The sequence below is a fragment of the Saccopteryx leptura genome, chromosome 2 (assembly GCF_036850995.1).
Source record: "Saccopteryx leptura isolate mSacLep1 chromosome 2, mSacLep1_pri_phased_curated, whole genome shotgun sequence".
NCBI lineage: Eukaryota > Metazoa > Chordata > Mammalia > Chiroptera > Emballonuridae > Saccopteryx > Saccopteryx leptura.
In genome coordinates this window covers 57316409-57337998 of record NC_089504.1, presented here as the reverse complement: position 1 = coordinate 57337998, position 21590 = coordinate 57316409, and the positions used below count along the sequence as shown (strand labels likewise).

The following is a 21590-nucleotide window of genomic DNA, read 5'->3' as shown; positions in this document are numbered from 1 at the left end:
ACAATTTTTTATTATTAAAAAACTTGACCTCTTGTCCTTGTTTTGTTAAACTAATTGTTTAAATAAATACTTATTTTAGACCTCGTGCAAGGAGAAAACTGAATATCTAGATAAAATGATTCAGAGGAATAAAAGATATGAACAAGATGTGGAGAGGTTCTATGAACGTAAGCGACATTTAGATTTGATTGAGATGCTTGAAGCAAAACGGCCATGGGTGGTAAGTCTTAATTATCGGAGGCAAAAAGAGTGATTTTTTAAGTAGCAGAAAAGTGATAAAGAAGTACTAAAATTCAGATTGGGTGCTTTTGTTCATTTTTACTTTATCATATATAATAAAACTTTTTGTTATTATATAGCTGTATGCTGTTATTAATGTTTATATTAATTATTAATAACAAGTAACAGTTTATTAAGTCTAAGGATGCAAATCTGGGATTTCATCTAGATTTTAGTCTTTAACAGATAGTTTTATTTTATAAAATGTTAATGATCTAAAAATGTTTACAAATGTAAAAATTAAATTTTTGAGTGTCCTCAGATCACTGAAAATTTACTTGTACGCCACTAATATTAAGTTTGGCAGTAGACATGTAGCTGAAGGATATTAACTGTAATCTACTCACATGCTTTGTAAGTTTACTGAGATTACCGTTTCTAGTCAGTGTGTGATCTATATTTTACTACCGTGTGGCTAGAGATTCAGTTCCCTCATTGCATTTCTTTACAGTTGGTGAAACGGAGTAAATGAGAAAGTTCTATAATGTTTGTTCCAAGGTTAAGATGAAAATAATTGTTACTAGATTGGAAAAAATATGTACCTCAATTTGTGTCCCTTCCGCCTTCAGCCCCTACTTCATCCCACCCTGTTCCACAATTCGATTAAACTTTTTTCTTACATTAGTTCATTTTGATTACATTTTTTCAATGTCCATTATTACTCTTGTATCTACTATATCTTTGTTTTATGTGGTCATTGACTTTTTTTCTTTTGTTTTTTTTTACTTTCTAAGATTGATAGTTTTCTTTCTCTCTCTTTTTACTGTGTTTATTTTATTTTATTTTTTTTGTCTTTTTAACTTCATCTTATCCATTCTTTACTGCCCTTTTAGTGCTCCACTTATCTTTATCAATTTCTGTGACATGAAAAGCATCTTTTTCACCTGGATGGTTCTTTCTGTTTTGTTTTGTTTTTTTTTATTCATTTTCATTTTGTCTTTACTTTTTTTTTTAAATTGAGAGTCGGAGAGGAAGAGACAGACTCCCACATGCACGCTGACTGGGATCCACCTGGCAAGCCCCCTACCAGGCGATGCTCTGTCTGTCTGGGCTGCTGCTCCATTACTCGGCAACTGAGCTATTTTCATTTTAGCTCCTAAGTCGAGGCCATGTAGCTATCCTCAGCGTTGAGGTTCACTTTGCTCAAGCCATTCGAGCCATGCCTTTGGGAGGAGAAGAGAGATGGTCGCTCTTCTGGGGAGGGGTAGAGAAGCAGATGGTCGCTTCTGTATGTCCTGACCAGGAATCGAACCTGGGATTTCCACACATTGGGCCAATGCTCTACCACTGAGCCAGCATGCAGGGCTTAGTCTTTATTTTTTCGTTTTTATTTTTCATAACTGAATTTTTTGCCTTGTTTTTCTTTTGTTCCCCCCTTCTTTATACATTCCTGTATCCCTTCTAATTGAGAGGCTAGAGGAAAACCTCATTGTAGTAGCTGTTAGGATATAAATTTCAGAAACAGGAAGAGATGGATATCAGAGTCCCAACTATCAATGGAGATAACTGTTCAGTGAGTATCAAGACTCATTAAGTCATCATGTCGGTATTCTTTGTTTCTAAAGTTGTTTCAGAAGGCAAATGTTAATGTCAATAGACCTGCCAAGTGGATATAAAAACAGTCTTTTCATAGATTTAGTTTCAGATACTACCTTGATTTTAGTATATGTATTAGTTTAAACTAGTAGGGCATTAACTTCTCATATATTTTTAATAATTGCAAGGAATATGAAAATGTTCGTCAGGAATATGAAGAAGTAAAACTAGCTCGTGACAAAGTGAAAGACGAAGTCAGAAGACTTAAAGATGGGCAGATTCCCATTACAGATCGAATTGAAGAAATTGAAACACAGCGTCACAATTTGGAGGCTCGAATTAAAGCGAAGGTACTTTCCTGGCTCAATTTTGGATTTCTTGTATTTTATCTTAGCACATACAAAAAATATTTTGCAAGTCTTAAAGTATTTTGTAGATGTACTTGTAGCTTTTGTTCCTTAAGTTCTTTGACTAGAAATTCTACCACCACAGCGTTTTCAAGGTTCTAATCATCACTGTTGGAAGATTGCTACTTTATAGAAAAAGATATAAAAAGAGAAAAACAAAATGTAATTGTTTTAATTACAAGAGGATTCTGAGTAGTATTCTTAGAAACATTGAACTCTGTTTGGGAACTTACTGTATTGGCTTTGTAATTATGTGCCCTTTTGGAGAAGGGTGATACAGAAAACTTGATGTTTCTTAGAATTAATAGTATGATGGCATTTAGAATAATACCTATATTTTGAAAATATAACTAAAATGTTGATGGTCATGGCTTTCATTCTTTAGTGAGATTTTGGAATCAGATTATATTGAGACTGGTTTGAACTATGGACCTTGCTATTCTAGAGGATTGTTTTTAGGATCAGATGAAAGAACATGAGAAAATAAATGTGAAGAGTTAAAGAAACATATGTCTGCATATTGCTGCAGCTATTTTTAATATCAATAGAAATACCTTCTATAAATTTGCAAATAACTTGTTATATTTTGGTGGTGATTATGTATTTGGTTTGGAAGAAATCATGCAAAAGCATTATGGGTTAACTTACATGATAACCTAATATTTAGATGAGTGGTGCACATAATTCTGATGCTTTAGTTTTTAGCTAATTTCCCCCTTCTGGTTCAATTTTACAGGCAACAGATATTAAGGAGACATCTCAAAAATGCAAACAAAAGCAAGATGTAATAGAAAGGAAAGATAAACATGTAAGATTTTATACTGAAATTTTTATTATGCTAATTTGCCCTAATTTTTATGTTCAGACCTGGATTTTGGGATAGCTTCTTATTTGAGAATTGTCTAAGATCTTCCTCGTTCTCTATTTCTTATCATAATCTATTAGGGAAACTAATATTTGGAAGTATAATACAGTATGTCTGTAAAGTCATGGTGTACTTTTGACCAATCACAGGAAAGCAACAAAAAACGATAGAAATGTGAAATCTGCACCAAATCAAAGGAAAACTCTCCCAGTTTCATACCTATTCAGTGCAGTTCTATGTGGGCTCACGCACAGATTTTTTTAGGGCTCCTTAGGTAGCTATCCCATATAGCCTCTACAGACTCATCACTGACTGATGACCTACCAGAACGGGGTTTCTCCACCAAACTGCCGGTTTCCTTCAACTGCTTATCCCACTGAGTAATGTTATTCCTATGTGGTGGCGCTTCATTATAAACACGCCGATATTCATGTTGCACTTTGGTCATGAATTCAAATTTAGGGAGCCACAGAACACACTGAACTTTCCTCTGTACCATCCACATCTCGACTGGCATGGCCATGGGCTGCTCCGCTGTATACACGGTGTTACATCATCATCTGCACATGCGCACATGCTGCCACATCATCCTACAGAAACTGGGAGGGTTTTCCTTTGATGTGGTGCAGATTTCACATTTCTATCGTCTTTTGTTGCTTTCCTATGACCGGTCAAAAGTGCACCATGACTTTACGGACACACTGTAGTTGCACAAAGGATAATTAGGAAAAATTGCTCAAAACTACTCATAGATATGCTTTATGATCTTTGTAGCTGGATGATTATTGTGTAATTGGGTAATAATAATAAAATGGGATTCAGTTACCTTAATAGCAGGAATTAAATTATAAGGAGTTCTGTTGTTTTTGTGTAGGGCATTAAAAAGCTGATTACAAGTTCTTTTTTATGGGTGTGACTTGATGGCAAAATTACTTTGGGATGATTGGGCAAGAAAGTGGGATTTCTAGCTAACAGATCCCCAAATGTATGTAGGATTTTATTTTCCAGGACCATTCAGAAACTAAATTTTGAATTATCTGTTGTAGGGGTAGATATGTAACTTAAAGCTGTCCTAGCAGTGGAAGCATTATACTAATCTCCTAGTTTTCAGATTCACTCCTTTTTCTGTGCCTTTACTTTCAAGTCCCAGGCCTTTTTTATTTAATTTCTCTATAGAATAAACCTTAAATTTTCATGATGGAAGCTTGGTTACCAGTGTATGTGCTCAGGGTATATATGGGTGACATGGGTTAGGAGGTAGAGCTGGGTAATTCTGTTCTGTGATGTCTTTTATACTTGACATTTCCTACTTCTAAGAGTCGCTGGAATTTATTTATTTTTTAGAAGAGGCAGCTCTTTTACTGTTCCCTTCTCTTTCACTTAACTTTTTTTAAATAGGATTATATCAGTGTTAGGTGTACAACATAATGATTTGATATTTGTACATGTTGTGAAGTGGTCACCACAGTAAGTCTAGTTAACATTTGTCACTGTACATAGTTACAAATTTTTTAAACTGTACCCCCTGAACCTTGTCACCCATTTCACCCATCCACCAGCCCTACCTCTGGCAACTATCAATCTTTTCTCTGTGTCTATGATCTTATGTCGCTTAGCATAGCCTTCAGTTTCATCCATGTTGTTGCAAGTGACAGGATTTCTTTTTTGTGGCTTCTTAATCCATTGTGTGTATATTGCATTTTCTTTTTTCATTCATTCATTGATGGACACTTAGGTTGTTTCCATATCTTGGCTATTGTAAGTTAAGTGTTTTTGTTTTCTTTGGCTAAATTACCCAGGAGTGGATAGTTCTATTTATTAATCTTTTGAGGAACCTCTGAACTGTTTCCATAGTGTTTGCACCAGTTAACATTTTCACCAACATGGTCCAAGGGTTTCCTTTTATCCACATCCTCATCATTGGCTCTTGACAAAAACCATTCTAGTAGATGTGAAGTGATACATTATTGGTTTTAAGTTGCATTTCCCTGGCAATTAGTGATATTAAGCATCTTTTCATGTACTTGTTGGTTATCTGTATGTATGTGGTTATTTTTTTGTCTAGTCAGATCTGCCCAGTTTTAATCCATTTTTGTGTGTGGTTTTTTGTATTGAGTTACACAAATTTTTTATATATATTTTTTGGATATTAGCCCCATATATATATGATTTGCAAATATTTTCTCCAAACATTCAGCAACTTCCTTTTTTATTTTGTTGATGATTTTGCAGAACTTTTCTTAATTAAATACATTTTACGGTATAAAGTGTTTTTTCTGGTTATCTCCTGTGTTGACATCTGTTTTTGCTGTTTTTCAATTTAAGAGTTTATAATTTTTTAAATTGTTTCATATAAGATTGTATAGTTTTTATTTTAATTTTTATGGATATAGAATTTTTAAGCCTTTTAAGTAGAGTTCTGGCTTTTATGACTTTATTAGAATTTTTTGAGTCCTCTTTTGGACTTTTATTTTGTATTTTGTTTTATACTTCTGTGTATATTTGAAAAGAATGTGTCATCTTTATTTAGGTGTGGAGATAAAATTTACACTAATGCTCTACTTCCATATTTTTTTAGGTTATTTGTTCATTTTTAAAATGTCAATACCTGTGAGTATAGATTTGTCTGTTTTTTCTTGAAATTTATTAATTTTTGCTTCCTGGATTTTAAAGCTTTTTTCTTTCTGCATCATGTTTTGATTTCTTTTATTTACTGTAAATTATATGTATTGGGTCTTGTTTTGAAATTTTTTCTTGCTTGACCTGTGGTGGCATAGTGGATAAAGTGTCCATCTAGAATGCTGAAGTGGCCGGTTTGAAACCCTAGGCTTGCCTGGTCAAGGCACTTATGGGAGTTGATGCTTCCTGCTTCTCTCTCCCTTCTCTCTCTACTCTCTAAAATGAATAAATAAAATCTTAAAAAAACATTTAAAAAGAAAAGGAAGCCCTGGCTTGTTGGCTCAGTGGTAGAGCATCGGTCTAGCATGTGGATGTCTGGGTTCAATTCCTGGTCAGGGCACACAGGAGAAGCACCCATCTGCTCCTCTACCCTTCCCTCTCGCTTCTCTTTCTCTTCTCTTTTTGTCTCTCTCTCTCTCTCTCTCTCTTTCTTCCCTGCAACCATTGCTTGATTGGACAAGTCGGCCCTGGGTGCTGAGGATGCTCCATGGCCTCCTCCTGAGGAGCTAAGAAGAGCTCAGTTGCTGAGCAATGGAGCAACGCCCAGATGGGCAGAGCATTGCCGCTTAGTGGGCTTGCTGGGTGGATCCCGGTTGGGGTGCATACGGGAGGCTGTCTCTTTGCCTCCCTCCTCTCGATTAAAAAAGAGAGAAACAAAGAAAGAAAAGAAAGAAATCTTTTCTCTTTAGTGTGAGACACTTCATACAGTGAATCAGTTTAACCAGTTCACATTTACTGTTGTTTTCTACTTTCTCTTTTGTTTAATTCCACCTGTGCCCCTTTATACTTTGTTGCTTTTGGTCAAGTATCTTAATTTTAAACTTTTTCCTAAAGTTATATATTCTAAACCTACTGATTACTCTTAAAGCCTAAAATACATTTTTATACAAAGAGTTAATTAGGATTTTTTTCTTTCACTTCAGACAATAATTTTATCTAGCACTTATTTATTTCCTTTTCCTTCACTCTATGTGAGTATCATCAGAAATTTTACTTGTCAGTAATTTTACTGACATGTTACTTTTTACTGTTGCATTTATTTATATCTGATAATATGTTTTATTGGTTAATTTGGGCATGCTTCTTCTGGCTCCCTCTTTTGAGGAAGTAGAGATTATGGAGATTTTTCTTGCTGGATATCTACTGTAGGTGTTTTATAGAGGCTCTTAGAATGATATTCTGAGTCCTTGTGTGTCAGCAAATATCCTTTTTGCAGTCACTCTGGAATATTAATATGGCTGGATATTGAATTTGAATATTGCAAATTTTTTCTCAGTACTTTGAGTTCTGCCTCACTATCCTCTTTGGTCCAGTATTATTCCTGAGAAGTAGCAGATAAAAGCTAGGCAAAGACAACATTAGATGACCCTTGAAGAAAAAAGAAAGAAAATTCAAGTTGATTCTGAATGGAGTGAGAAACTATGAAAAGGCTCTGGAAGTTTGAAAGCCAGGGAGGACAGTATTTTATTTATTTTGAAAGCACTCTGGATTGCCTATGGAGAATGGACTATGTGGGGCAAAAATAAAAGCAGTGGATTCAGTAGGAGGCTATTTTGCAGTCATTTAGGCAGGAGATAATGGAAGCTTCAAGAAAATTGAACCAACAGAAGTTGCTCAGGAAGTAGAATTGAAGTGTGGTAGAATCAAGAATGACATCTAACTTTTTGACTTAACAAGTGATGGATAGTGGTGCCTTTTAATCAAATGAGGATTGCTAGGAAAGGGAAAGAGTTGTAATTGACTGTCAAGTTCCATCCTTTTACTTTAAATCTATCCGTGTCTTCCAGTCTAACGTGTTTTCTTATAAACATCATATACATATTTGGGTCATAGATTTTTACCCATTTTGCCTGTTTCTGCCTTTCAATTGGAATGTTTAATCTATTTACATTTGATGTAATTACTGACAAGGTAAGATTTGAATGCATGATTTTGCTTATTTGTTTTCAGCTATTCTTTAATTGCCACCTTATATGTTAAGTATTTTCTGTTGTACCGTTTTAATTCCCTTGTTCATTTTACAGTATATTTTTTGAGCTGGTCTCTTAGGGAATACCTTTGGAATTGATAACATCTTAATTTATAATAATCTACTTATGTATTTTATTGAGAGAGAGAGAGAAAGAGACAAGAAAGGAGAGAGGTGAGACGCATTAACTTGTAGTTGTGTCACTTTAGTTGTTCATTGATTCCTTCTTATACGTGCCTTGACCAGGGGACTTCAGCTGAGCCAGTGACCCCTTGCTCAAGACAGTGACCATGGGATGATGTCTGTGATCCCATACTCAAGCCAGTGACCCTGCACTGAAGCTGGCAACTTCGGGGTTTTGAACCTGGGACTTCAGCATCCCAGGTCAACACTATCCACTGTACCACCACCAGTCAGGCTATAATAATCTATATAGTTCTTGTTACTACCAACGTAATTTCAGTAGCATTCAACATTTTGCTGCTATATAGCTTCATTCCCTTCTCCCTTCTTTGTGCTGTTATTTTAATATAAATTACACTTTTAATCATTTTCAGCCCATCAACACAGTTTTATAATTATTTCTTTATACACTTCTGTTTTTGTAATAGTATTATTATCTGATTCTCTGACAACAACTGTGCATGTTCCACAATTCAGTTCAGTTCTGATACTAACTACCTGGAATTTGAGCCAGCTCTATAAGTTAAGTGCTCAGCTTCAGATGTCAGACTCTAAGCCCTAGGATACTTGCACTTCTGTCTAATCTGTCTTCAAATTCAAGGGTTTTCACAACACCCACACCCTATTCAGGTTCAGTATTTACTAGAAGGATTCACAGAATTTAAGAAAACATTATACTTGACAATTACCAGATTATTACAAAGAAGACAACTCAGAAGTAGGTAAATGGAAGAAATACAAGACAAGGTATGGGAGGGGAATAGAGTGGTACAGAGCTTTCATTTTCTCTGAATGTGTTATCTTCCCAGTGTATCATGTTTACCAACATTGAAGCTCTGGAACCTCGTTGTTCAAGAGTTCAAAAGGAATGATTGTTTAAATTATTGGCTATTGGTCTCCTGCCCCTCTCCCCTTTTCGAGCTTGTGGTAGGGTTGAAAGTTCTAACACTTTAATCATGTGGTTGGTTCTTCTAGCAACCAGTCTCCATACTGAAGCTATCTAGGCACCCTACCAAGAGTCTTATTAGCATAAAATCCAGTATCATCAAAAGAGGCTTGTTATGAATAGCAAAAGACACTTCTTTTAGTCAGGAAATTCCATGTGTGTAAGAACTCTGAGCGAAGACCAAATAATATATTTTTTATTATACCCCAGTATTTCCCTTTTGTATCAGATAGGAAGAAAAAAGATTTACATACAACAGATACATTTATACAGTTGTTCCCTCACCATATCGCAGTTCACTTTTTGCTGTCTCACTGTATCGCCGGTTTTTAAATTGTATATATCTAATTTTGTATTGTGGATTTTTCGCTATATCGCGGGATTTTGCGGTATATAGGTATTTTATATATTTATTATTTTAATTAATTTTGAGGTAAAATAAGTGTGGGAAAGGTTTATAAGAGTGTGAAGAGGGTTTATAAAGCCTTAATATATATATAAATAATAAAATAAATATAAGGTTGCTACTTCACGGATTTTTGCCTATCGCGAGGGATTCTGGAACCTAACGAACCTAACCCCTGCGATAGATAAGGGACCAGTGTATTCATTACCTTTTCTGTTTACCTGGTGTTCTTTATTTCTTTGTATAGATTCAAGTTCTGTCTAGAGTCCTTTTATTTTGGCCTGCAAGACTTCTTTAGTGTTTCTTCTAGGGTAGGTCTGCTGGTGAAAAATTCTCTCAGATTTTGTTTATCTGGGAATGTAGTAAATTCTCCTTTGTTTTTGATGGGTAGTTTTGCTGGATATACCATTCTTGATTTTCTTTCAGCACTTTGAATGTGATATCCCACTGCATTTGGTCTTTAGGGTTTCTGATGAGGAGTCAGCTGTTAATGAGGATCCCTTAGACATGATGAGTTACTTTTTTCTTGTTTTCAAATTTTTCTTTTTGTCTTTCAACAGTTAACTGTGATGTTTCTAGATGTGAATCACCTTGAGTTTATCCTGCTTGGAATTAATTGAGCTTCTTGGATGTACAGATTCATGTTTTTCATCAAAGTTGGAAATTTTTTTAGTTATTGTTTTTTCAAATATTTTTTCTGCCACTTTCTCTTTTCTCCAGAGACTGTTATGCATGTTTTTTTTTTTTTTTAAATCCATTTTTAGAGAGGAGAGAGAGGTAGAGAGAGAGAAGGGGGGAGGAGCTGGAAGCATCAACTCCCATATGTGCCTTGACCAGGCAAGCCCAGGGTTTCAAACCGGCGACCTCAGCGTTTCCAGGTCGACGCTTTATCTACTGCGCCACCACAGGTCAGGCCTATGCATGTTTTGATATACTTGATGGTGTCCTACATTCTATTTATTTTTCTTCATTTGTTTGTTTTTCTGTTTCTCAGACTTGCTCATCTTAGTTGACCTATCTTATCCTTTGTTTTACCTAGTCATTCTGTTCTGGAGCCTCACTACTGAATCTTTTGTTCCAGTATTTAAAAACTTTTTTCCAGAATTTCTAGTTGGTTCTTTTTGATAAGTTCTTTCTATTGATATTCTCTATTCATTAAGAATATCTTTCCTTCAATATTTTTGACATGATTTCCTTTAATACATTAAGTATTTTCAAATTTTTTATTTTTTAAGTCTATTCTTGGGCTTTATGGGGGCATTTTCTTTTGAGTGCTTTTTTCTTGTGTATTATGTATATGGGTCATTCTTGTTTCATTGAATGTATTCTACTTCTTTTTTGAAACTGGACCATTTAAATAGCATGATGTGACAACTGTGAAATCCGTTGTCCTCCTCTCCCCTAGGCTTGTGTTTGTTAATGATGTTATTGCTGCTTTTTAGGGGTTCTTTTTCTAACTACTTCTATGAGGTCTGTATTCTTTGTCATATGTGACTACTGAAGTGTCTGCTCAGTTAGCTTAGTGGTCAGCTAATGATTGGACAGCTATTTCCTTAAATGTTGAGAACCAGTATGTCTCCTAGTCTTTGCTGAGGGTGTGTGAGTGCATCTTGGGGGACTCCTTCAACATTGTTGGGCAGGTTTACTACTTCTCACCAAGATTTAGTTGTCTTTCTTGAATAAATGCCCCCATAATTATTGCGCACTTTAATTTTCAGTGCAGATTTATAACTCTGACACTTCTTCGGTTGTACAGAGCTGGGGGCCTGCTTAGGTATTTCTGGAGCATACACACAGCCCTGGACATGCACACAGTTCTACTCAAACGTGGCCTTCTAGATTCCAGTAGCTTCCAAAGCCTCCTATGAGTATCCCATTCTCTAGCCTTTCCTTTGAAGTGCTTTGGTTAGCTTATTATTTGCCACAAGTGTTAATCATGCTACAGACAACTGTGGAATTAAACAGTTGTCACTTATTATTCTTGACAAGTGCTTTCAGGAAAAGGTGGTTCTGCTGTATGCAAGTTATGGAGTCAGGTCACAAGCCTTGAGTATAAGGTTTTTTGGAAACTGCTAGACAGATCAAATAATGACCATTATTTGAGAATGAGAATTTGGAAGAACTCTAAACCTGTTCTGACCTCTCCAGTGGCTTCTAGGCTGCTGACTTCACTTTAATTGTGGGCTATTGCCAAAGGCTAAAGACAGAATCTTAAAAGCAGCAAGAGAAAAGCAGTTACATACAAGGAAACTCCTATGAAGCCCCCAGCTGATTTCTTAATAGAAACTTTGCAGGTCAGAAAGGATTGCCAAAAGATATATAAAGTGATGAAAAGCACAGATTTACAACCAAGATTACTGTACTCAGCAAAGCTGTCATTTAGAATTGAAGAACAGATCAAGAGCTTCTCAGGCAAGAAAAAGCTAAAGGAGTTTATCATCACCAAACAAATAGCATATAAAATGTTGAAGAGTCTTCTTTAAGAAGAATTTAAAAATGATAAAAAATATGAACAAGTAAATGACAGTAAATACATCTGTATCAGCAATTGCTAGAAAATATATGAATAGTCAGAACAGAAACAGACTCATAGATACAGAGAACATTTTGATGGTTGCCAGATAAGTAGGGTGGGGAGGGTGGGTAAAAAAGGTAAAGAGATTAAGAAGTACAGATTGGTTGTTACATGGGGATATAAAAGTACAGCATAGGGATATTTAATAATAATGTAATAACTATATAGTCTCAGATTATCAGGATGATCACTTAGCAAGTTCATAATGTCTAATTACTGGGATGTACACCTGAAACTACTATAGTTGTATCAACTGTAATTGAAAAGTAAAAATGATTTAAAAATGGGAAAAGCAAAAGGCTGCATGGAATTGGGGAGACTGTAACAGGAATAAGGTAATGCTCAAAGTACCACAGAGCTTGCAATTTTTTCCAAGAATTAGGCATATTTCTTGAATAAACACTTTTTGTGTTGTTCAGAGTCTTTGCTTAAATTCTAGAATTCTGAAAGACTTAATTTTGACAGTTCTTGTCAGTGTTTTCTTTTTTTTTTTTTTCTTTTATGGAAGAGTGATTTTCAGAGGTCTTTCACCATTCCCATTCCAGTTTTTTCTATATCTACAGAAAAATGTTGCTGGCATTTCAGTAGGCATTGCATTGATTGTGTATATCAATTTGGTGAGAATTGAAATCTTGACTGTGTTGTCTTCCATTCTGTGGACATGGTATGTCTCCATTTATTAAGAGCTTTGATTTCGTTCAGCAGCGTTATCTCGTTTTCAGCATAAAAGTCCTCATTGTGTTTTGTTCTATTACACCCAAATTTTTCATTTTGTTTCTTCCTTACTCTCTCCCTCAATATTTGTCAATCTCTATCTCTAACCCTCAAACAAATCCTGGGCATTTTCTACATAGACAGTCATGTCATCTGCAAATGGAGACAGCTCTTTATTTCATCATTTCTGATTTGTGTTTTTTATCTTTTTTTTTTCTTTTCATTCCTTATTGCACTGGCTAGAATTTCCATTACTTTGTTGAGTAAGATTGGTAAGTGTAGACATTGTGCCTTGTTCCCAATTTTAGGAGAAAGCATTCAGTTTTTTACTATTAACTGTAATATTAGTTGTAGGTTTAAATAGATGTTCTTTAACAAGTTTTAAAAAATTCTGCTCTGTTCTTATGTTTCTGAGAATATGTGTTATGAATGACTGTTGGGTTTTGTTAAATGCTTTTTCTGCATCTTTGATATGATCGTGTACATGCTCATCTTGAGTGTGTTAATATGATGGATTACAGTGATTGATTTTTTTATTATTATTAAAATTAATGCAGTGACATTGATAAATCAGGGTACATATGTTGAGAGAAAACATCTCTAGATTATTTTGACATTTGATTGTGCTGTATACCCCTCCCCCAAAGTCAAATTGTCTTTTGTCACCTTCTATCTGGTTTTCTTTGTGCCCCTCCCCTCCCCCACCCCCTCTCTCCTTCCTCGCCCCATCCTCCCTCCCCCCACCCCTCCACCCCCGTTGCCATCACATTCTTGTTCATGTCTCTTGAGTCTCATTTTTATGTCCCATCTATATATGGATTCATATAGTTCTTAGTTTTTTCTGATTTACTTATTTCAATTCGATCCTCAGCAGCTCTATCTATCCTGATTTTAATTCCTTCCATTGTGGTCTTTTATTTCTGATATTATATTTGTCATCTCCGTCTGATTCTTTTTTATACTTGCTATTTCTTTATTTAGGTGTTCATAATGACCATCCATTGTTGTTCTAAGATCCCTAAGCATCCTTACAATCATTATTTTGAACTCCGCATCTGGAAGTTTGATTATTTCCATATCACTCAGTTCATCTCCTGAAGATGTCTCTTGTGGTTTCATTTGGATTGCACTTCTTTGTCTTCTCATTGTCTGTTTTTGGGTTTTTTATTTGTAGAGTTGGTTGAGTCTAGGCTTGGTGTTGTCTGCCTCCAGTTTTCAGTTGTGTTATTTCTAGGTCTTCTTGGGTTGGTATCAGCTGTTATCTGTAATCCACTTTCCAATTTGGGCAGCTTTGAAGTCTTGATTTGTTTGTTTTCTTAACAGGTGATAGTCTTTTTATTGATCTCAGCAGGGGGCTTCCTTGAAACTGTATCCAGGAATGCGGTGGGTGTAACCTGAGACTCTGAAGGCCTCTTTAGCCAATTAATCTCTCCCGGGACAGGGTGTTTTCTCAGCTTCAGTAGGGGGAGGTGTATCTCAGATCTCCATGGAGACCTGAATTACTGCCCCTCCTCCCCACTTCTTGTTTTCAGCTGTGTCTTGTTGCGCTGATTGGAGCTGGATAGATGTCCGGAGATCTCTGATCTGGAAGCAATTCAGCTCTATTTTGTGAAAGGTTCAGTCCCTCCCCCAGCTATGGCCACCTCCAGCATGGATGAGTCAGCTTTTTTAGGTCATCTCCTGCATTCCTTAGCCCCTCACAGTCTGTCCCTCTCTCTTTCCTTTCCACTTGGGAGATAAGCTGGTCTTTTCAACACACCTTGCTCCCTGGTCGCCAGGCAAGTGGCTATGAGCAGTATTTCTGCTCTTTTCCCTGGAGTGAGATCCCCTCTAGGCTCTCAGCCTCACCCCTCCCCTCCATTCCTGCAAGCAGGGGAGATTCAGGCGCTCCCTACCAGGTTTGTTGTGGCTTCTTCTTTGCTCCTTGGTTTTTGAGAGCTGTTCTTGTAGTCCAGAGTTGGTTTTTCACGCTGATTTTTCCTAAATTGATTTGTATTCCAGTTTGGTGGTGAGAGCTGGGTGTCTGTGGGTTCGCCTACTCCATTGCCATCTTTTCTATCTACCAGTGATTGATTTTTGACAGTCAAATCAACATTGCATTTATGAAATGAACCCTGCTTGGTTCATTGTATAAACATGTAATTACTTTTACATACTGTTGAATTCTGTGGGCTAACAGTTAAAGAATTTTGTATGTTTTTGAGGAATATTTTTCTTTAGTTTTAGTTTTGTGCTGTCTGCTTTTGGTGTCAATCAGTATAATAACTAGCTTTATAAAATTAATTGGGAAGTGTTTCCTCTGTTTTTTGAGGTGATTGTGTAGAATTGTTAATTCTTTAAATATTCTGAATAATTCTTAAATGATACTATTTGCATCTGGAAATTTTTGAAGGGGGAGTTTAAAATTATGAATTTACCTTAAAATTGTAGGCCTATTCAAATAATCTCTTTCAAAGTAGATGAGTTGTGCTAGTGGTTTTTGAGGAATTGGTTCATTTTGTGTAAGTTATCAAATTTATGTGTGTACAAATTCTCCTATCATTTTTTTGATATCTTTAAGGTCTGTGATTATACAGTCATGCCCCTATTTCATTCCTGATATTGGTAGTGTCTTCAGCAATCATTTTTTGTTTTGTCAATGTTGCTGGAGGTTTGTTCATTTTAATGCTTTTTCAAAGTAGCAGCTTTTTTGTTTCATTGATTTTTCTTTTCAATTTCACTGATGTCAGTTTTTATCTTATTTTCTTTCCTCTGTTTGATGTATATATATTTTGCTCTTTTTGCAAAAAAAGGGGGGGGGGCGGTTTCTTGAGGTAGAAGTCCAGGTTATTGATTTGAGACTTTTCATCTTTTCATGTGTATGCACTTAATACTATAAGCTTCCCTTATCTTTGTTTTAGCTGTGTCCCACAAATTCTGATGTTGTATTTTAATTTTTGTTCAGGGTGGTTTTTTTTCTTCTTCATTTTTTTTGAGACCTAATTTGTTTATTCATTCACGATTGCTAGACATTTAGGTTGTTTTTGGTTTAGGGGTATTACCAGTAAAGCTTCCATGAATATTTCATATACATTTATTTGTGAACATGTTTTCATTTCTCTTCGATAATATTCTAGAAGTAGAATATCATAGGTGTACCTATAATTTTTCAAGGAGTTGCCAAACTTTCCCAAAATGATTGTTAGTAATTTATTGTTGTTGTAAGTAATAAAAGTTGACTTGTAATAGCTTGAAAACCGAGTCCTCATCATAAATAATTTGAGAACCACATTTTGGAGTAGCCTTAGAGAATTATATTTAAGTAGCTACATGATCTCTCCTTGTATTTTAGGCAAGACAAAGCAGAATGAGTACCACTGGTGGCTAGGGTGATAGATTTGGAAATAGGAAAAGCACTGTGATCAGAGTACTCTGAACTTTATTATGCTCTTAATGAGGTGTGAGACAATACAGTGCCTGAGTGAGTAGAGGACCTGCAGCAATAAAGGATTCAAGAAGGAGGGGAAGATGTGAACTAATCTTAGAATTTAACAGATTACAACTACATTTGTTAGAGAGGTTGCTTGAAATGCCCATTTAAATTTTGTGGTTGTAAATTTAAAGTGTTGCCCATTTTTGAGAGTTTCTCCAATTAGTTCAATTGCTTTGATATAGGTAAGTGGTATATAGTTAAGTTTAAAAAACTAGGCTTTTTCCTGGGTAGTGGGACTTAGATTAGTTGAGGGATCAAGATGTCTTTGAAAGTGAATGATTATAGTTAAGGGTTGTGGACTTCCTTAGTAGGTTAAGTAAAGAAATGAAAGGAATGATGGATTTTTGAAAAGGTACTGGGGTCAGTGGATTGCAGGACCCTGTGAGGTCAAAGGGTTGGAATAGGAATACTATAAATAAGTAAAACAGAGGGAAAAGAAATGGTGATCAAAGAGTAGGGTTGTAGAAATGGAGTTTTCAGAAGTGATATGATCTTGGGGAATTTTCATTATCTAGAATATAACAGTAAGAAAAGGTAGATGAGGGAGGAGGGTTTTCAGAGCAGATGGGTGAAGTTAAAGTCAGGGAACAACAGAGACCTAAGAGATTGATTTTTCTGTGTATGTATATATGTAGAAGTTTTCCCTGGCCGGTTGGCTCAGTGGTAGAGCGTCGGCCTGGCATGCAGGAGTCCCGGGTTCGATTCCCAGCCAGGGCACACAGGAGAGGCGCCCATCTGCTTCTCCACCCCTCCCCCTCTCCTTCCTCTCTGTCTCTCTCTTCCCCTCCCACAGCTGAGGCTCCATTGGAGCAAAATTGGCCCAGGAGCTGAGGATGGCTCTATGGCCTCTGCCTCAGGTGCTAGAATGGCTCTGGCTGCAACAGAGCGTGCCCCAGGTGGGCAGAGCATCGCCCCCTGGTGGGCATGCCGGGTGGATCCTGGTCGGGCGCATGTGGGAGTCTGTCTGAATGCCTCCCCATTTCCAACTTCAGAAAAATACAAAAAAAAAAAAGAAGAAGAAGAAGGTTCACAATAACAGTCATAATGGAGAGGAAGAAATTGAGTTACTTGGGTGCTAAAGTCATCAGTGAAGGAAGAATTTTGAAGGAGGTAGTTAAACTAGCAACAATAGATGATGGATGGGTGGTAAAGGCTGATCACATAGTCTTCAAAGGTACTGAAGTGTGGGGCTCAGTCAGTTGAGGGAGTAGTACAATAGGGATCAGTCAGGGCACTCCTCACTTCTGAGTTCTCTGAAGGATCACAGCGGGAAGTGGTCACTACTTCAGAGGCTCTAGGAAGAAGCATCTCAGTAATAGCCAAATTTCAGTTAGTACAAGAAGAGACAGCATTCAGAGAAATGACAAATAGAAGTATGGGAGTGATATCCTAGGGGAGATTGGTGATCTATGAGGCTTGGACTTGCTGTGCCAGAGCTAAACATGGATATGAGATGATATCCATGTTAGTCATGGTAGTTTCTTGGATTATTTTTTGGTGCCTAGAATATCTCTGTTTTGCTGAGAGGGCAAGACTATATTTTATATTTACGTGTTGTTTTTCTTGCACTTGGATTTCCTCATATATTATGTGATGGTTAATTCTGTGCCTGTCTTCTGTGACAAGCCTGTTTATTTTCCTGAATTGCTTGGACTGTCCGTGCTGAAGTCTATGGCTTGTTGGTTTCTCCTTTTAGGCTCATTGAACATTGTTAATTTTCAGATATGTAACTTAATTTTTTCAAATATTTTTTTTCTCTCCTGTGTGTTTGGTACAGGGGACTTTGGTATATGCTTAGTTTCATTATCTTGACACTTTCAAAGATAAATTTTTAGGAAGAAGAAATTGATAACCCAAATTTTCAACAACAGAGAATGGGTAAGATGAGGCTTGTCCATATAACAGGACATTATGCAGGCATTAAATTTTTATTAACAAGGACTTACGGGATAATGAGAAACTGCTCTCAATACTTTTTTGTGATGCAATTTGGTAAAACGTGAATGTTCTTTAGATAAGCATTAAAATGTAAATGTTTAAGAGCATTTAAAATTATGGATTTTTATTTGTTTTTGTATTTTCCAGTTTTCTATAATGAATACGTTGTTACTTTATAATGGAGAAGGAGTTAATGTGACTTGGAAAGAAAGTGAGCTAACAGGCAAATTATGTGATAGGTTAACTTTGTCTATTTGAATACAAAGTTCTGTGGGGTTTTTTTTAACATAAAGGTATATAGGTATATATGTATATGTGTGTATATCTTAAAATCTTAACTCTTTCTTGGGTAGACCACAGTATATCTGGTTTTGACAAAAATTTCACTGACAACTTAACATGGTATGAAGTATTTAAAAATAATTTACCCCTAATATTACTTAACGAATCTAAATATATACATAGATTGATGTTCAAAAGTCCCAATGTATTAATTTGAAGTATTAGTAGAAAATAATTTTTGAAAGAAAATAGTTTAGTTTAAAATTAATAGGGTGAACTAATTATCATTTATATTATTTCTGCTTTATTGAAAGTATATACCACATGCCTTTTAATTTTGGTGTTAGGATGTGAAACATGTATTTACTTCCTGTAAACACTAGAAATCTGATTGGCTTTATAAATATTTTGTTTATTTAGCAAATATTTAATGAGTATTAACTATATGCTAAACATTACTCTAGGTGCTTTGGATATATCAGTGAATAAAACAAAGATATACAGTCTAATTCTAGGTCAATACTGTTTAGTGAGGAAAACACCCATGTTCTTAAATTGGTTTGTATTTAAAAAACTATATTACTATAAAAGCCTTATAAACCAAGAGAAAATCGATCTCCAGTACTAACTGCCTTTTGTTTTATTAGATTGAGGAACTTCAGCAGGCTTTAATAGTAAAACAAAATGAAGAACATGACCGACAGAGAAGAATAAGTAATACCCGCAAAATGATAGATGATTTGCAAAATGAACTGAGGACCACAGAAAACTGTGTGAATCTTCAACCCCAGATTGATGCCATTACAAATGATCTGAGACGAGTTCAAGATGAAAAGGGATTATGTGAAAGTGAGATCGTTGATAAGCATAAAGAGAGGGAAACTCTAGAGAAGGAGAAAAAGAGTAAGTTTTATTAAACATAGGATGAACAGATGTTTGTAAAATGGAGCTATATATTTGAGGATGGGCTTTCTTCTTCCCATGATAACATGTCTTTATAAATATTCAGGTCTCCCTGTTGAGGATGCTCAACTCAGTTCTCCTAAATTAGTGCCTTAATTACCTACATCTATCATGCATCATGATATGCCAATAGGGCGATTACGTCAGTTGATTTAATTCTCTAAAAATGCTTTATTTTCTTTATAAAATCAGTTACTGTTATTTCTCAGATCAAATTTAAGCTCTTTATTTTAGCCTTCATAAACTTTAGATTGCTTTGCTCCTTGAAGCTTGTCCATTTACATCTTTGTTTTCTTTCCTGTAGACCTTGTATATAGAGCTCTGGTCGTCTTCAAATAGAGGAGATGTTATATTCTGTCTGCTCAGTATATATGACAGATCATTAAAAACAACAAACCTTTTTTTTTTTTTTTTTACAGAGAGAGGGATAGATAGGGACAGACAGACAGGAATGGAGAGAGATGAGAAGCATCAATCATCAGTTTTTCATTGCGACACCTTAGTTGTTCATTGATTGCTTTCTCATATGTGCCTTGACTGCGGGCCTTCAGCAGACCGAGTAACCCCTTGCTTGAGCCAGTGACCTTGGGTCCAAACTGGTGAGCTTTTGCTCAAACCAGATGAGCCTGCGCTCAAGCTGGCGACCACGGAGCCTGGGTCTTCTGCATCCCAGTCTGATGCTCAATCCACTGTGACACCATCTGGTTAGGCCAAACCTTTTTTTATATGTTAATCAAACTACTAGATGTGTATGGTTAGAAAAAAAGAAAACTAGAATAGAAGGGTGACGCTAACCCCTTTTAACCTCCTGATCTCTCTCAAGAGCATGAATTTGTATCTATTTTAACAGTTTTTTCTAATAGTTTTTTATAGATTTTTAGCATATTCTTATTTCACCATAGCTTAATTCATAAACTTTAGACATTGTCTTTCTTTTTCTTTTTCTTTTTTTTCTTCTTCTTTTCCAAGTAAGAGGAAGAGAAATAGAGACACACTCCCACGTGTGCCTCAACTGGGATTCACCTGGCAAACCCCATCTAGAGCAGATGCTCTGCTCATCTGGGGCCATGTTTGCAACTGAGCTGTTTTTTAACACCTGAGGCAGAGACTCCATGGAGCCATCCTCAGCTCCCGGAGCCAATGCCCTCAAACCAATAGAACCATGGCTGCAGAAAGGGAAGGGGGGAGGAATAGAGAAGGGTGGAAAAGCAGATGGTCTCTTCTCCTGTGTGCCCTGACCAGGAATCAAACCCTGTATATCTACATATTGGGCTGACATTCTACCACTGGGCCAACCAGCCAAGGACTGTCTTTCAATATTTTGTTAGTTTAGATATGACTTCAGCTCATAACTCCCCTCCCTATTATTGTAATTCAAATGAGATTATTGTATTAACTTTGGTTATTAATCATTAAAATTTGTTAATATTGATTTTATTATGAGTAATATATCTTTTTGTCATTTGACAATTGTCACTATTTCTTGAATGTATACTGTAAGCTAAAAAATAGTACTCCTGCCTGACCGGTGGTGGTGTAGTAGATAGGTGGTGATGCAGTGGATAAGAGCATCAACCTGGCACACTGAAGTCCCAGGTTCAAAATCCTGAGATTGCTGGGTTGAGCGTGGGATCATCAACATGATCCCATGGTTGCTAGCTTGAACACCAAGGTCACTGGCTTGAGCAAGAGGTTACTTGGCTTAAGCCCCCCCACCCCACCCCACCCCACCCCACCCCACCCTCGCCACATCCAGACACATGAAAAACAATCAATGAACAACTGAAAGTGATGCAACTATAAGTTGATGTTTCTCATCTCTCTCCCTTTCTCTCTTCCTCTTTCTCTCTAAATAAATAAATAATAGTACTCCTTTCATTTTATTTTCTTCCCTTCTTACATTCTAAATTCTCTAATATGTACTCTTATTTTTGTTTTTTTAAGACTGAAAACATTTTATTGAGAACCATAATCAAGTTTTATGTGCTCTGTTCTAAAAGCTAAAAATATTAAGTATTATTCATGTTATTACAATGAAATTTAGTCATAGTGGAGCCAGGTAGTATATTATGATCTAATTTCCTTTTATTGGTAGCTTTTTAAAGGTTATAACTTTTTTTTAAAAAGCACCATTTATTTTAGCATTGTGTTAAATTGAAAAAAATTATGTCTTATCAGGCATTCTCTTGAGTTTTGGAACTTCCATCCTCGTCCTTTCTAAACTGATTGTTCTCAGGCATCCTGCATTGTAGTCATCTGAAATTTGTCTTATCCTTTTCTGTACTATACAATATAAAGCTATTCCTGAATTCCATATCTTCTTTTTTTCCTACCCTACTCCCTAATTTTGTTGAGAGTACATTTTTAGATGACCTC

The 21590-nt window shown here is 36.0% G+C and overlaps 1 protein-coding gene across 2 annotated transcripts in view; it reads left to right on the top strand.

The window, feature by feature from the left end:
• SMC5 (structural maintenance of chromosomes 5) overlaps positions 1-21590 on the top strand; it is a 98089-nt gene that overhangs the window by 26672 nt on the left and 49827 nt on the right. For both annotated transcript variants that reach the window (XM_066368009.1, XM_066368008.1), the window contains exons 6-9: positions 80-220; positions 2004-2165; positions 2959-3030; positions 18899-19154. In XM_066368009.1, coding sequence (XP_066224106.1) covers positions 80-220; positions 2004-2165; positions 2959-3030; positions 18899-19154 — 631 coding nt within the window. The remainder of the gene's footprint in view (positions 1-79; positions 221-2003; positions 2166-2958; positions 3031-18898; positions 19155-21590) is intronic.